We start from the raw sequence: 15,957 nt of genomic DNA, 5'->3' as shown, positions 1-15,957 counted from the left end.
ACAGATGCAGCTGGATCTGACTGTGAGTTCCTGGAAGTCCACCCAAAAGCCACAACCTGGCTGAAGATGGTCTTGCTGTCCAAGTGTCCTCATTAATTTAGTGAAGAAATTAATGTGGTGTTTGGATTATTGGTTCTGTGGGGGAAAACTGAGGATTAGTGCTCCTTGACCACATCTGTGCAGCTGCAATAAGGCCCAGCTCCAACTTTTGTAAACCTCCCTAGAGTGACAGAGATCTCGTAACCTCTTTGTCCCTCACAGGCTGCTTCTCTGACTCATTTGAGGCTTGGTGCAGACATTGCTGTCTCAAATGCAAGGGTGAACTGGCACAATATTGAATTGAGAACACTTTGTATGACACTTAATGGAGAGAAAAACTGTGTTACTGGAAAGGGTTTTGTATCTCTCATTGGGGTCTACAGGGGCTGTTAGGCCAAGCCCATAGACTGGAGTGAGTTTTGAACAGCCCTGACCTCCGGATGAGAGCTGACCTGCATACAAGCCCTGCAGCTGAAGTTTTAGGAATACTTCTCAGTTACCAAAGGGTCTAGCTAAATCCTTGCCCTGTAAGAAAAACAGTTGTTCCTCTGCCCATGTGAGGAGGATGAGGTGAGTTTTGAAATGCAGACAAAGGAGAAACTGTTTTTATCCACATTTTTCATAGCGTTTGAGTGGGAGGGCGAGATGAATACATGATTGTTCATTTGAAATCACTGGCTGTATTGCTGCTGTTTAAGTAGATGAAGGCAGCTAAGCTCTGCCACTTGCATTACAAGTAAAACAACCAAAACAAAACAAACTTAAAGCCACGTTATTTTCTCTCAATGCAAGTCAGTCAAGGACTCTAATCAGGAGAGCTCTGACTGAGGAGAGACACTTGCAGGGAGGAGATGGGCTGTAGGGCCTGTGTGTGGAAGTGCTGCTGCAGGTCTGGTACTAAAGTAAATCAGCTCCCTGCAGGCTTTGGTTGGGCTGGCAGCACGTTCTCTGAAGGCCAGTCACCCACACTACACCAGGGCCCAGCGTGCCCTTTGGCAGTGCCCTTGGGCTAGTGAGGGTGAGACCAGCCCCCCCCTCCTCCTGCCCACACTGTGCCCCCAGTGAAGGGCAGCCCCTGGCCAGTGTGCTTCCACCCAGCCTGGCTCTGCTCTCACTTTGGGACCTGCAGTTTTGTTGTGTGCATTAGAAAGAGGAAGCATGAGGCTGGTTTTGTGGTACCACAGAGCTGTTCTCGTTGCTTTGGAAAGCAGAGCCCCTCCAACACCTTGTCTGGGACCAGGTCCACCTGAAGCAAGATATGCCCAGCCCTGAAAACTGCCCAGCTCAGTACCAGAGCCAGGCTGTAGCTGAGTGAGGGCTCGAAGTTTGGAGCTGGAAGAAGAGGGCAGGGAGCACCCAGGAGTCTTCTGACTGGCAGGTGGTAGTAGGGACATCACCCTGAGATGGGCTGCTGGGGAAAGGGCAACCAGGAGTTGGGGGATCAGTCCAACAAGGCACAATGTGCTTGAGATGAGAGAGGAGAGTTGTGAAATAAATGAAACAGGCAATGGTGTGGCCAAAATAAGGCACTGGGGCAGTGTTACGGATGAGAAGGATCCTCATATGTGGATGACAGCAGAGTAAGAAAGAAGTTAACAGCAGCTTAAGGAATGGAAAACTTAAATTCCCTTAATCCCACCAGCCCTTAAGACAGCACGTTGTAGTAGTATAGACCATAAAACAGCACAAACACCCTGGGTTGCACCAGCTGCAGAAGCCCCTGCAGCTCCTGGCCAAGCAGTGCCGGAGGGTTGCCCTGCCTGCTCTCTTCCCTCACCCCTGCACAGGACAGCGCCAAAGGACACGGAGGATTTGGAAATGAGCACATTAGCCCCTCGGCCTGCTCATACTGACTGCCTTAGGAAACTTCAGCACCTAGAAAACGTGAGTCGGTTGTTGTCAGGACACTTCCACTTTAAGCGGCTGGTGGTGTGTGCTGCCTTCCTGCAGCTGAACAGCAGCGTGACAGACCTGGTCCGACTGTGACATGAGGTTAACGCCTTCCCGTGCACGGCTTGTCCATGCTCTCTCCCCACCCTCCCCTTCCCAGGGTAAATTATTTGAATGTTTTGGTAAAGGATTAGTAGGGACTCCAGTCCAAACTGAGCAGGCAATTTCCTGATGGAGGTCCTTAGCATGCTGAGGCATAGCGAATAGGAAATCTGAAGTGAGCAAGGTGGAAATGAGGGAAGATCTTACACAAATGCTATTTTGAGTGACTGTTTCCTGAGGACTGGGGTTTCCTCTGATAAGGTCTGGTGCTGCACGCAGAGGTCAGTGGCACGGCACCAGTTTGCATAGGCAGGAAACGGGGCTGTGCCCTTTTCCGTCCTGCAGATGGGATGCCTTTTTAGCTTTTACATTTATAAAGTCCAGTTCCTCTGATTCAGTCTCTTAGCTTCTAACAGAAAATCTCCTGTCCTGGATAGGAAGTGAGTAAGGCACTGGAGCATCTCTCTTACAAGGACAGGCTGAGAGAGTTGGGCCTGTTCAGCCTTGAGAAGAGATGATTGTCAGTAGCTGAAGGAAGGGTGTCACAGGATGGAGCCAGGCTCCTCTCAGTGGTGCCAAGCAATAGGACAAGAGGCAACAGGCAGAAACTGATGCACAGGAAGTTCCACCTGAACATGAGGAGGAACTTTTTTCCTGTGTGGGTGAGTGCTCACAGGAACAGGTTACCCAGAGAGGTTGTGGAGTCTCCCTCACTGGAGGTATTCACAAACCATCCGGACTCAATCCTGTGCCATGTGCTCTGGGATGAACCTGTTTGAGCAGGGAGGTTAGACCACTGGACCCCCTGTGGTCCTTTCCAACCTTACCCATTCTGTGATTCTGTGAAACCTGATGTGGATGAGAGCTCTGACTTGCCATGGAGGTGCCTGCAGCATCATGGGTTGCCTGGATAATCCCAGATGAGTGGCTTTGTCCACCCGTATGCCCCTTGCCCTTTGGGAATAGCAGTAATACCATTTTGTGTCTTCTGGTAAAGAAGTGGGTTGATGTGGGAAGTACAGCCAGGCACAGACTTGTGAAAGGACTCAAACACTAGTAGTCTGAGGTCCTTAACTCTCCACCTGCAGTGTGATGGGAATGAGAGCACTGATGTTTCGAGCCTGGTTTCTGCCCTGGAGTCAGATTTCCAGAAAATCAGCATCCTCCTGCTCAGCCTTGCTGTTCTGATGTCTCACTGAGGACCGTGCTAGTGCTGCAAGAATGGGTGGCTGTTCAGGATTCAGGGATAGCTGTGAGGCTGGAATGGAGAGGTACACAGGCTGCTCCTAATTTAGCCTAGCCTCTGTTCAGGAGCATAAATGTGCGCCTCACTTTTGTGTAAGTACTCAGCCTTTGGACTGATTCGGGAGAAATTAGTTCAGGTAGCCCTTCTTATCTAGCTGTGCAAAATGAGAGCTTTAAAGAAGTCCTGGCTTTCTTTTTGAACCCCTTGTTTGTATCAGGACATATTTCTCCTTTTTGATACTCATTAAACATTAGTGGCAGCACTGGCCCGCGGCGGAGTCACAGTGGTAACTGACTGGGTGTGTTTACATTGCTGTGGAGGGGCAGGTAATGATTGCCAGGTGGGACCCAGGCCTGCACAGCTCCAGGCTTTTGTTTGAATTGGCCACACTCTTCTGTGGTGTTTACATGAGTCCAGCAGCAGCAAGTCCCTGCTGCCTGTACTCAGTCCATACCCCTTTTGTCCTCAGGGATTGAAAACTCTCCTCCAGGCTGGGTGTAACCACCAGCATCTGCCTCCAGGGCTGGGGGGGTCCGTTCAGTGCTGCAGAAGGGGTTGCTTTTTGGGAGAGACCTAACATCATCAGAGCCTACAAAGAAACCCTGACCCTTGAGCCTCTGGGACATCTTTGCCTTCTGTTTGAGCCTGTTGCCCAAGGTGCAGCCCTGTGATGAGGGAGAGCAGTAGTAACTTAATCTTTCCGAATGTCCTGCAGAATGTGTGGCCCAGTGTTGGAGTTAGTGCACATGTGGGCGTCCCACGCACTGAAACACCAAAATGGTCCAGTCTCTGCTTTTGTGGAGTTGAGTGCAACATAACTAATTCAAATTTATATGTCACAGTACAAATATTGATAAAATATGTTAATAAGGAGTGGGTTTGCTTTCTAATCCTAGAGTGGTTTGGGTTGGAAGTGACCTATAGAGGACTATTTCAACTATTCCAAGCCCCTGGTGTGGGCAGGGATGCTAATGCAGGATGCTGATCTTAAATGTGGTTAGTATCACTGTGAACGTAAACTAATCTTGCTCAGAAAGGACTCTGCTGTCTAACAGATTCCTGAGAGGGTCAGCTTCTGGGTACAGAATTCAAGGAGAGAGGTGGTGATGCCAAAAAGAAAGCAAAAAAAAATAAAAAATTAAATCAACGGGGAAAAAAGAAAGCACAGAAATATAACTCTTCAGAGAGTTACATCCATCACTGTCCTCTGGTGTCCTGGGTGACATCCTGAGGTTCTTCACCAGCTCTGACTATTACAGGTCCCTGATGATTGAAAAGTGGATGTGTAATAAGCTGTTGAAGAGGGACTTGTTGACTGGAAATCTGTTCATGTTCAGGAACCATGCTGGGAATCATTGTAGGTAGCCTGTCTGTCTGTGGGTTTTGATGGTCTCCAGCTGTGTGTCTGTTAGTCATAAACATGTTTTCTCCTCTTTCCTGTTAGCGTGGCAGGGAGAGCATTAATGCATGGGGTAGGAAGGGAACACATACTGAGCGTGCAAGCAAATGGCAAAACTGGCTGTCTTTGACAGCTGCTTGCAGTGGCCTCGGGCAGTACTTAGTGCCAGCATGGGTACAAAGTTTATAGACAGAGCTGGAAAACTATTATTTGGTTTTGTTTGCTCTGATTGTCATATAAAATGCACTATCTTTTAAGGAGAAAGTCAAAGGATTTGGGGTTTACAAATTGGCTCACAAAACCAGTTTCTACTTGGCTTCTGGAGAGTAGAAATGGCACATCGTGGTCCAGCCCAGCTCATGTTTCATGCAGCCATGCCCTGCCACCTCGTGGACTTCCATGAGTTGCCCAAACACTGCCGGGTTTGCTGTGCCCTGCCCACATCACCTTTGGGTGGGTGGCCTTGGTAGGTCAAAGCAGAAGTCAGACATACAAATCAGAGAGGTATGAATTTCTTCCATCTCCCAAAGGAAGTGAAATCTCGGCAATCAAGGAACACATGGCTGCTCTTGAGCTGGATGCGGAGCCCTGAGCACGTGTTTTCATATGGACACAGCTTGCTCTGCAGAAGCAGCAAGCCTGAATCATACAAAATAAAGGCATAGCATAGCAGCAGTGCCCAGTGGCTGCTGTCTCTGGGTTGCAGGTGAACAGCTGTGTGTGACAGCCCGGGGACTGCAGGCAGGGAATTGTTTCTCCAGAAGGTCTATGGGTCAGCACTTGGGCTCTGCAGTGTACATAGTCCTCCAGATGTGTCTGGGATTCACTTGTAGCACTCTTGCTCCCGGTGGGTTTCTTTTCCATGTTGAGCCCCTGCAAGCACTTGGTGTTCAAGGTAAAAACCCTTGCAAGGATGGGGTGAATGCACTCCTGAAATAAATGGAGGAGCAGCAAATAGGATTTTAACTGATGTTTACTGGATAGTTTGCTCTAATAGATGAGAAAATGAGTCATGACCGAGGCCTGATGTTTTTCCACTTATACAGGTGTATAAATTAGAGGCACTAGCATTGAATTAGATGTGGTGAAAGCACCACACGTGGGAGGTGAACAAAGCAGAACCACTCTGCCAGAGCTTGTCATTTGTTCCTTCTGCACTGAGCCCCAGGGGAACTTATGCAGCTGATATGTTTGTATTTACTTGGGCAGGAGATTGTGCATAGATGAGGTTGCTCAGGGAATTGCCAAGGAAACTTGACTTTATTCTGTATTCATCCTGCCTGAATGCACAGTTCAGGGATGGTGCTGTTTAACTGCTGGGATGCTGCTGCTTTTCCCAAATCAGTGTCTGTATTTGCTGTACACAGTCAAAAATAACCTGGAGAGTCTGTGTTTATTTTGCTCTGTGTTTATTTTCCCACTGTCCTAAATTGACCTACACTTGTAGTATGAGGCTGAAGGTTTAGCCACACAAGAAAGGTTGGTTCACCTGCCTTTTGCCACAAGCACAGGTACAAAGAGGGCCAGAAAAGAGCCCATAAATCCCTACTTGTGTGGCAGGCACGTGTCTTAGTGCTGCCACCAGGCACCCAGCCTGATGGCCATCCCACTGAGAAGCACAAGGACCTGCAGCTGCACAAGCTGAGGCTGCCCCTGAAGTTTCCTTCTCTCTGAATCCAAGCTGAGGAAACCCGACAGGGCTGTACTGGGTTGAAGGGATGTTTTTGCTATGCCGGGCTGTCCATGCACACACCTCTGGGGGCAGCACAGGGCACCACCCGAAACTATCTGCGCAATGGCCAAGGACTACTTGATTGAAGGAGTGAAGTCCCCCTGTGGTTCCCTCCTCCCCTAACACTCTGCTATCACCTTTGTGCTTTTCCAGGCTGCTGCCTGCCCTTGGCTGATGAGCCCACCTCCCCCAAGAAGGCGAAGAGCATCCCTGGGCGCTGCAGCTCGGAGAGCTGGTTCTCACCTCCTTCCACCAGGTGTTCTGCCATAAGGATCATCCCCGAGGAGGAGATGACTGAACATAACTTTCTTGCCATCCGAGTCATGGTCACCAGTGATGCAAGCAGGTACTTTAAAATATGAGTAAGCCTATAGAAAACCCAGTTTGATTTTTCTCTGGATTGGTAAAGAAAAGTATGACAAAACATAGTACTGTGTGTATGTATAACTGTGGGGGGGGGGGAAAAAGAGAAAGACAAACGGCTCAGAATAACAATTGTTCTTAACCGCAGCCATAAATCCCCCCAGGCACATGACTCACTTTGCAGCAAATCTTCAAACATTCACATCCCACACAGGGGTCTGAATCAGAGGGAAAAACGTTGCCCTGATCAGCCTGGGTTCAGCTCTTGGAACAGACATTTTTTTGGGACACAGATTAAGGCAGTGGGTGTGTTGTGGCAAAAGGTGCGTCCTGTGACGTGGCCACCTCCCACCTTGGGCATCATCCTGCAACTCCACACCCTGGGCCTCTTCTGGGACATTTGAGAACCTGCCCACCCCTAAGGAATTGGATGATCCTTGAGGAGCTGTCAGAGGAAGCACGATTTCTGCATGCACATTAGAATATATTTGCTCTCTGGGCAGGATTCTGTGGGATTTCATTCTGCCTAAAGATTAGATGGATATCTCCTGAGTAAAGAAGCTTTCCTTACTGAGAACTGAAAAAATAAGAGGGAGAAAGGAAAAACAGAAAGAAAAAAAGGCAAAACCGAAGCCAACTGTTGCAAACACTATTGCTCTGTAGGGAAGCTCGTTCAGATTCCTGACATCCTTTAAACACCTGTTTGTGGTGCTGTGTAGCTTGTGGAGAGCAATGCTCTGAGAAATTCAACTTTCTGCTATTCCCTGCAGTGGTTTGTGCTCTGCACATGGGTCTGAGTGCTCTTACAGAGAAAGATGAACTTATCAAGGGCTTCTCTCCCATGAGGAAATGGAGAACACAGGGAAGGGTTTACTACCTCTTTGACAGTTTACCCCCCCCTTCCCCCCTCCAGAGCATGTGCTTGTATCCCTTGCTAATACCCTTCTGCTCGTGGTGGCGCCCGGGCAGTGATGAGAGCCGGCTAATCCCTCTGATCTGAGGGATCAGCTCCTTTCCCTGCAGCAGCCCCCGCGGCTGGACGACAAGGCCCCTCTGGTTCTCTGCCAGCGGGACATGGCACGAGGAGCGACGCCGCATCTGTCACCAGCTCGGCGAGTGCCAGTGGCTGCGAGGTCAGGCTCCTGCTGCGCCCTTCCCCTCGTGCTGCTCCAGCAAACCAACCCCTGCCTAAAAACAGGGGACAAGAGAAATAGAAAGTGACAAATGGCACTGCTGGGCTGTCTGCGGGGAACTCAGTGGGACTGGGAAAACGACCAGCTCAGTGACGCAGCTTTGCAGTTCAGGGCTTTAGGTACTGTGAATAATAACTACCTACCAAGCAGAGATCAGACGAGAAGCTTGATGCTGTAGCATCCTCCTTACTGGCCAAGGAAAACAAACCTTTTGCTCTTTAAAACAGAAAGATATCAATCAATGTTGATGGCAGGGCTTTTTCTTTGGTGTGGTGCTCTGCCTGATCTCAGTGTGGTATCTCCCCATCCACACAGGGACTTGGCTATCAAAGCCTTCATATACTTAGATTTTTATATGTGTATATATATATGTTTGATGCTGCTTGAAAGTCACCTTAAAAAATACGTTTTAGTGGTGAAATATCAGGCCACTCTGATTCAGCCTGCTGAGAGCTGCACACCTGAAGCAATGTTCCCATCCCTGCTGTCTTGCCCATCCTGGCCTCCCAGTACTGTTGGTTTGATCAGGGTGCAGGGATGGTGAGTGCTACCTGGATGTATGGCTTTTAGCCTGGCTTTACATGGTCTGCAGCCTGTCCTTTACCTCCTCTTCCTCTGGGCTCTGCAAGCAGTGCTGTATAAACACAAAGCAGCATTCTCCTGCCGCGCCAATAGGATTCCTCATGGTGTGAGCTCCTCTTTTTTTTAAGGCAGAGCTATTAATCATTACAGTAAATCTATGAATTAGGTTAGCAGTATTGTTTGCATTAAAAATAGGCTGAGTGGAATCATGCTGGTGGTGGGAGTGTGGTCACATCAAAAGGGCTGACAGTATCTGTTCCCTACAGTCTGGACTGCAGAGATGAAAGAAATGGCATGATTATTGGAAAAAGGGCTAATAATCACCTTAAGCTGTCATTCTGCCATGAGGCAAGGTCATGATGTGTGTACCATTCACATGTGTTTGTGTGGCATATTTTTAATTACATTTAAAGCAAGGGATGTAATAATCTGCCTCTGTGATTGGCTCGGGTACCTCCCCGAGCTTGTTGATACATGGGCTGTCCCAGTGGCTTCCAGGAACGAGGAGAGTTCATTTTTTTATTTCCTCTAGACACCTTTTGCATGTTCGAAGGCTGCTCATGTGGCTTCACTCAGTCCTCTCTCTCTCTCTCTAGACTAATGCTTACAACTTTCTCCAACTTCTTGACTAAGCCTTGTTTGCTGGGCCCACAGCTGTCCTCACACCTCTCCTCCTGGCTCCTTCCTCCTCTTGAATTCCTTATGGATACCTCTTACTTCCAAAAATCTGTGCAAAAAATGTGAGAAGTGTAGAGTTTTGACCCTCGTGCCTTGTTGCCAGGCCAATTCTGGCATTGCTGTTTCCCTTTCTTCATCTTGGTGTACAGCCTTGCAGGCAGAAGGGCCCGTTGCTGCTAAGCAAGCAGTGGGGTGTTTCACCCTAAGTCTCTCTCAGTGTCACTTTGACTCCAGGTGCTGGTTGTTGGTGCAAATGCAAAGTCTGATGGGAATAGGGATAGCTCAGCTGTATAGCACCTACAGCAAATTACAGTCCTGTAATGAGGATGATGAAAAAGGGAAAATGAGGACAATGGGTCTGGCTGCCAAACACCTATTTCTCTGAGACACCCACACTGCTGTCAGTGCTGATGCCAGTGCTTGTTGCACTGAAGGGAAATAACTCTGTGCCATATAACTCCTGAAATGTCCCACTTTCTTTCTATCTTACCCTTTTTCTCGGTAGCTCTGAGCTGGAGTCTGATTTCAATGGTGACTCATCAAACTCTGAAGTGAGTGAAGGACAGACCACGCTGCTGGAGCCCCCTGCCTGTTCAAGCCCCATCCAGAGGTGGGCATCGCTCATCAGGAGCCCTGTGGTGCCAGAGGAAAGCTCCAAAACATCCAAAGTTGCTGATGGTAAGCAGCATCCTGACCTGATGCTCCTGATGCATTCTGAGGGCTGCAAGCAGGGTTGGGGGAGAGGTTTTAAAGCAGAGGATATTCCCTGTAGTGTTAGTTCCCACTAACAGGTTGTACCGGTTAGTTGTGTCTTTGTTTGGGGTGCTTCTGCCTTTCTGGTGCTGTAACTGAAACACCATTTCTGTGAGGCAGGGTAACCTGGAGTAGTTGTGCCTCATATTTAGCTCACAGGGGTGGGATGAATGTTTTCCCACAGGTAAAGTCTGGATGTTCTCAGTAGTCAATGAAATGTCTAGGCAGCATTGCCTGGACAAGGGTGATGTTGGGAAGCACTAGAGAGCTCTGCTTCGTGCAATTTGTGTTTCTACCAGTATCTGCTTAAAATCTTTTTATCCAGTGAAAACACAAGGAGGCATGATATAGCCATCAGGGAGGTATGGAAAGGTTTAGGAACAATCTGCCTCCAAATGGAAACTCATTTCTGAATCTAGTCAGAACTAAAAGATGTGCTAAAAACAGCCAAAGAAATTGTTTTGCAGAAAATGTAAGGCCATCAGCATTCATTTCTTCCCATCTCCCCCCACCCACCCCCACATCCATATATGCATTTTTAATACAAACAGAAAAAAGGGGGTTTCCTACAGCAATTTGAATTGACTTTTGGATAATGAGGCCCTTGTTTAGGGCAAAAGGACAGCTGCAGACCCCAAAGAGTTCCCAGCAGCATGTGACCCATATCACTGAAGGATTTTATCCTTTTTCTTCCCCACTTTCATGCTGTCCCCCGCCCCTGGATGCTAAAGTCATCTTCCTACCACCATCACTTTCCTCCCCACCGTGCCAGCCGGGTTATCCAGATCTTCCTCAGCAGCCTGTTTCGGCTCTGCATCCTCACCCAGCTGCATTAGCGCATTTCTCACACACATTCCCTCCCGCGAGTTCAGTCTGCCCCTTCGCCCGTCTGTCTGTCCTTCTACTCGTGTCGGCTGCTCGGAGAAAAGAGCCAGTGTCGGTTTGGGGATAAGTGAGAAGGTTCCTGAGCTTTCCCACCAGGAGCCGCTCCCGGCATCCCGCGGCGTGCGCGCTCTGCCCTCTCCCGGCCGCGCCGCGGGGCCGGGGGCCCTGGAGGCTGCTTGGAAAACTGACCCCCGGTGTCAGAGGATTGGTTGTGTTTTTTTTTTCCTCTACTTTTATTTTTTAACATCTCAGTTTTCGGTCTTTGACTTTTGCTGCGTTAGCTGAACCTGTGTCCTTTCTCTTTCTGTTCAGCACTCCAGAGAGCCAACAGCTTTCACTCCACAGCGTTAAATAAGTGTCAGAATTGGAGAAGAAAACTCCAGACAAGTGAGTAAAGCCTAAGAAGTGATTGTATTTTTTATTCATGCTGGTTTTGGTTTTTCTGTCTCTTAATTGTCTGCTTCCTCTTCTTCCCTTTAGAAGTTTTGTATTTTTGAGTCTCTAGATGAGACAACAGAGATCTAAAACACATCAAATATTTCTTTTCCATTTTTCATCCTTGAAAGATCAAATTCCCCTTCTGTGTGACTGTCCTCTGAGTAATTACATCCATCAGTGAGTGGTGTCCTCTTTCATTCTCCAGATGAGAGCATGCACTCCTATCCCAGAGCTGTATATTTTGTCTCTAGCCCTGCCCACACCAATTGCTTTTGATCAGGTGCAACACTGGGTCTAACATCATGTCACTTATTAGAAATGCTGCTGGAGGTGCCTATTTGCATCCTTCCACAGGTGCTCTGTCACCTCTTTTCTGTTGGAAAAAAAACAGGTAATATTTCTGGGTTGCTGAAAGGGAGAAAGCCAACAGCTGTCCCAAGAGGTGAGCTGGTGAAAACAGGTGTTCTTGGTTCTTGTCCTCCAGCAGTTTCCCTTGGTTTGGGCTGACCTGTCTTTGCCCATGGGAATCACGCAGGAATGTGGTGACTTTGACAGACACTGGCTCTGTTCTCTACTCACTTCTGAAACTGTGTGGTCACCCCTCACAGCTGAGGCTGCATCTAGGTAACCTTTCTCTTGGGCTGGAGTCCCCAGACAAGCCATCCACCCTTGGTCACATCCTTTCTGTTTGGAACTGTGTTGCCCATCCCACCTCAGCACAGCCCCTCGGCAAGTGCACACGCTTTCCTCCCAAGATCCCACTGGGGACTGGCAGGTACCTACCAGGATTGACCTCAGCAGTATTGGGGTTGGGTGAGCTTACCAGCATCCCAAACCCTCTCAAAGCTTTGTTAGAAATGCAATTGTAGACTGGGGTGTTGACAATCCTAAGTGTGAATGGTGAATGTACAGCAGCAGAAAGAAGGGCTTTGTGCACGTGACCAGGTGCCACAGTTTCTGGATATGGAAACAGTGGGTTTGGGGGAATAGTGGTGATAGCTGCTCTTTACCCTGCCCTAAGCTTTCCTCTGCAACAAGGGGGATTTCTGCTGCCACTTGGAGCCCCAATTACCTTCAGAGAAGTAATGTTTCTGCTTCTGAAACAAGTAGGACCCCTGTGCCCATTATAGGACCAGTGCTCAAGCAGAGGCATTTTGACTTGCTTGCTTTGAGTACCCAAGAAAGCTTTGAAATCATTTGCAGGTGCCCACTGTGGGATGAATTTTTAGATCCCAAAAGCACCGAGCACTGTTACTACCCTCCCTCAGCCCCTTGGAGGCCCCGATGCCACAAGTCTGGGATAACTCAGTAAATCTCAGTAGAGTATCTACAGGGCTATTTCATGGTCCTGAGGGAAGGCTCCCACCAAGCTCAGCTTCAGCAAACCCTCCCCTCCCTCTGGTCTGTCCCCAGAGAAGCAGTTGTGGCAGATGGGCAAGCACACAGGTATGATGGGGCTGTGTTCCCTGGAATTCACTGCACTTCCAAGGCATGAGGCCTTGCCATGCTCTGAGAGGCTGCACGGGGTGTACCACCCAGGGGAAGGCTCTCCCATGCCTAGGATGGGAAGGTGGAGCAGGTTGTCCTGCAAGTCCCATGGCATCTGTGTCAGCCTTGGCTCCACCTCTGAGCATTTGGGGATTGGCATATACACCAGAATTTGGCTCCACCAAAGGATTGGATTTAAAATCTTGCCTTAATTGATCTCAGTTGTTAAAAGCTCAATCAAAAATTGTGCTTATTCCAGATTTGAGGTGGGGGTAAGAAAGACAGAGAGGAAAGAAGAGAATATTGGGGGTGAAGGGGGGCATCCCTCTTAATTTTAACTAATTTTCAGCCTGTTCTCGGCAAGTACATTACTTAATGGTTTGCCAAATAATTTTCCCATCATTTTGTTAAAAATCTTCCGTGTGCCTCAAGGGCTCTAGAGGGAGCTAGAAGCCTTTGAGAGGGTTGTGCTGCATAAGTCTGCCTGAACCTCAAGTATGCTGTTAAAATGAGGTGTAAAGCACAGTCAGCATACAGTGGGAACAGAATAAAGGCATTTTTTAGTCTCTGGAGGAACACTAAGTCATGGTTTCTATATTTAATCCAATTTGATTACAGGAATTTTATATGATCATCAGTCACGTGAAAAAAAAATCTGTCTCCTTTTCAGACATATTTCCCAAAACACATATGTTTCATAAACAGCACAGGGTACATGGCCAAGAAAAGGAAATCAGTGTCACAGCTATATTGGCTGAAAGGCTCAGAGCAGGATATTACCTTTCAAAACCTTTAATCCCCATCGCCCGGCCACAGGGAACACTGTGCTCTTAATTTATCTTGGGATTTCGGGCCAAGCAGATCATGAGAGTGCCCTAGGGAACTTTTTTTTTTTTTAAATCCCGTTTTGAAAGTGAAGCTGAAAATATAGGTTCAGCGTGTTGGTGGGAATAAAACCATTATCCCTGTGACAGGCGGCAAGCTGTGACTGTGCGTGGAGCAACGATCTCACATGTGCAGGCCCTGTCCTTGTGAGCTAATGCACACCCACGAGAGCTGGAGTGGGAAGCAATTCTCCCTGTGGGTGTGTGCCCTTACCCTGCAGACCCCTGGGCTGGGGGGTTTATGTCCTCGTGGGAGCTGTGGCTGTCGCTGCTGCAGCGGTTGCGTTTCCCCTCAGTGTGCTGAACCGTGATATTTGCTCATGTCAGGAGGCTCAGGGCTTTAGCGGATCAGGCTAAACCCCCCTGGCTCACTTATGCAGGTGGTGGTAATTTTTTTTTATCCTATTTCTGGATTCTCATGTTTTCCCGTGGCTCAATTCACTTTATAAAGGTCAGCCCCTGGCTGCTGTCCCTGCAGGAGTTCCTTAACGAACTCCAGCACATTGTTTCCCTCCCATCTTGATTGAACATAACCAGTTGCATCAAGATTGGGTACAAATAGGTGAGACACTGAGAGGAAAGGAAACTTGGCCTCTCTCCCTGGCTTGCCTTTGCTGAAGTTCACATGCAGGAACTGTCCTCTCTCCCTGGAGTCTCGTTTTTGTCCTTATTCAGTTGTTAATCCCTATGTAGAAGAACCAAAGTTTGCTTTGGGAACCTGCGTGGATTTCAGAACTAATAGTTGGGTTTGGCAGTTAATAATTCAGCTATAAATATACTTGTCATGTTATAGCTTGACATGGTAATATCTTGGCTCAGGGATACTTCCGTTTGTCCAAAGATTATTTATTGTGTAAAATTCCCACAGACACAAGTATTGGAAAGTTCTCCTGACTCCCTTCAGGTGCAAGTTGCCTCCCTGCTTTCTCTTTCAGCAGTTCAACGTATGTTTGTACTAGTTTTGGCTCAAGGCTTTTAGTAATTAGTTACCTTGCCTGATCCTAGGAGAACCCCCTACATGCTGCCTGTTGTCCTGGCTTGGGAGGCTGTTTGGGATTTTTTCTGTACTTACTGCCTGCAGATGGATGCATTTCCCATTTTTCTTTTTCCCATTCCAATGAACAGCCCTCTCAGAGGTCACCCATTTTCTTCATTTCTCAGAACTACCCAAAGTTCAAAAGTCACAGGTTGTTTTGACTGCCTCTGCTTCTGAGGCCTGAAAGCCCTCTAAAGGGGGCTGGTTTTCCAGAAAGTTTCCTGGAACTCAAAAGCTGCTTCACTACATCCAGCCAAAAAGTGGAAGCAGTTCAAGTCCACCGCTGGAAATATCAACATGTGTTTGGCACAGCATGCACACGCAGAGTGAGGCCATAAACTTCAATATTTTAGGTCACTTCTTTGGGTACAGCTGTATCCAGGTGGCTGTTTAATTTTCTAGTCTCGTTCTTTAATTGCGAACTTTATTTAAGACAAGATCAATAGCAATGTGACAGTAAAATTTGTGTCTTTGACAGGCTTCCCTCTGCTGTCCAGCAAGAAACCTGGGCTACACTGGAAGGACAGCTCAGGCAGCTGTCAGAGCGGTCCTGGAGAGGGTCATTCCCAAACACAGGTATGAAGGAGAATTGTGCAGAGCAGAGTGAGTGTAACTACTGTTGGGGCATGTCTGCTCTTTGCAGGCTGTCTGGGCATCCTCTGCTGTTTCAAATAGTTTTGGTCCTCACAGTAACCACTGAAGTTGGAGTTATGCTTGTGCTGTACATAGGGAGGAGAACTTGCTCTGGTTTGATATGATCATTCCCAAATCAAGCATCTAAGTCACATTTGCTGTGGGACTCAGACCTCGACTACATGAAGAGTTAGGCACTAATCTGTGGCATCAGTCATGAAGTCATAGAGTGGTTTAGGTTGGAAAAGACCTCCAAGATCATTGAGTCCAACCATTAACCCAGCACTGCCAGGTCCAACTCTAAACCACGTCCCCAAGTGCCACATCTACGTGTCTTTTAAATACCTCCAAAGATGATGACTACACTGCTTCCCTGGGCAGCCTGTTCCAGTGCTTCATGACTGTTTCAGTGAAAAATTTTTTCCCAAATATAGAATCTAAACCTCTCCTGGCACAACTTGAGACTGTTTCCTCTCATCCTGTCACTTCTTACATGGGAGTAGAGACCATTCCTCACCTCACTACAACCTCCTTTCGGGTAGTTGTGGAGAGCATTGAAGTCTCCACCAGGTCTTCTTTATTCCAGGCAATACACCTTCAGCTCCTTCAGCTGTTC

General features: G+C 48.0%; 1 protein-coding gene across 1 annotated transcript in view; it reads left to right on the top strand.

Moving 5' to 3' along the window:
* MICAL2 (microtubule associated monooxygenase, calponin and LIM domain containing 2) overlaps window positions 1-15,957 on the top strand; it is a 147,734-nt gene that overhangs the window by 107,797 nt on the left and 23,980 nt on the right. Inside the window, exons 28-31 of the mRNA XM_027699727.1 lie at window positions 6,562-6,754; window positions 9,730-9,902; window positions 11,175-11,249; window positions 15,187-15,284. Of these exons, the coding sequence (XP_027555528.1) occupies window positions 6,562-6,754; window positions 9,730-9,902; window positions 11,175-11,249; window positions 15,187-15,284 (539 nt within the window). The remainder of the gene's footprint in view (window positions 1-6,561; window positions 6,755-9,729; window positions 9,903-11,174; window positions 11,250-15,186; window positions 15,285-15,957) is intronic.

The sequence above is a fragment of the Neopelma chrysocephalum genome, unplaced genomic scaffold (assembly GCF_003984885.1).
Source record: "Neopelma chrysocephalum unplaced genomic scaffold, ASM398488v2 Primary Assembly neopelma1_24, whole genome shotgun sequence".
Classification (NCBI taxonomy): Eukaryota; Metazoa; Chordata; class Aves; order Passeriformes; family Pipridae; genus Neopelma; species Neopelma chrysocephalum.
Note: the sequence above shows the minus strand (reverse complement) of the source record. Positions and strands in the feature narration are given on the sequence as shown.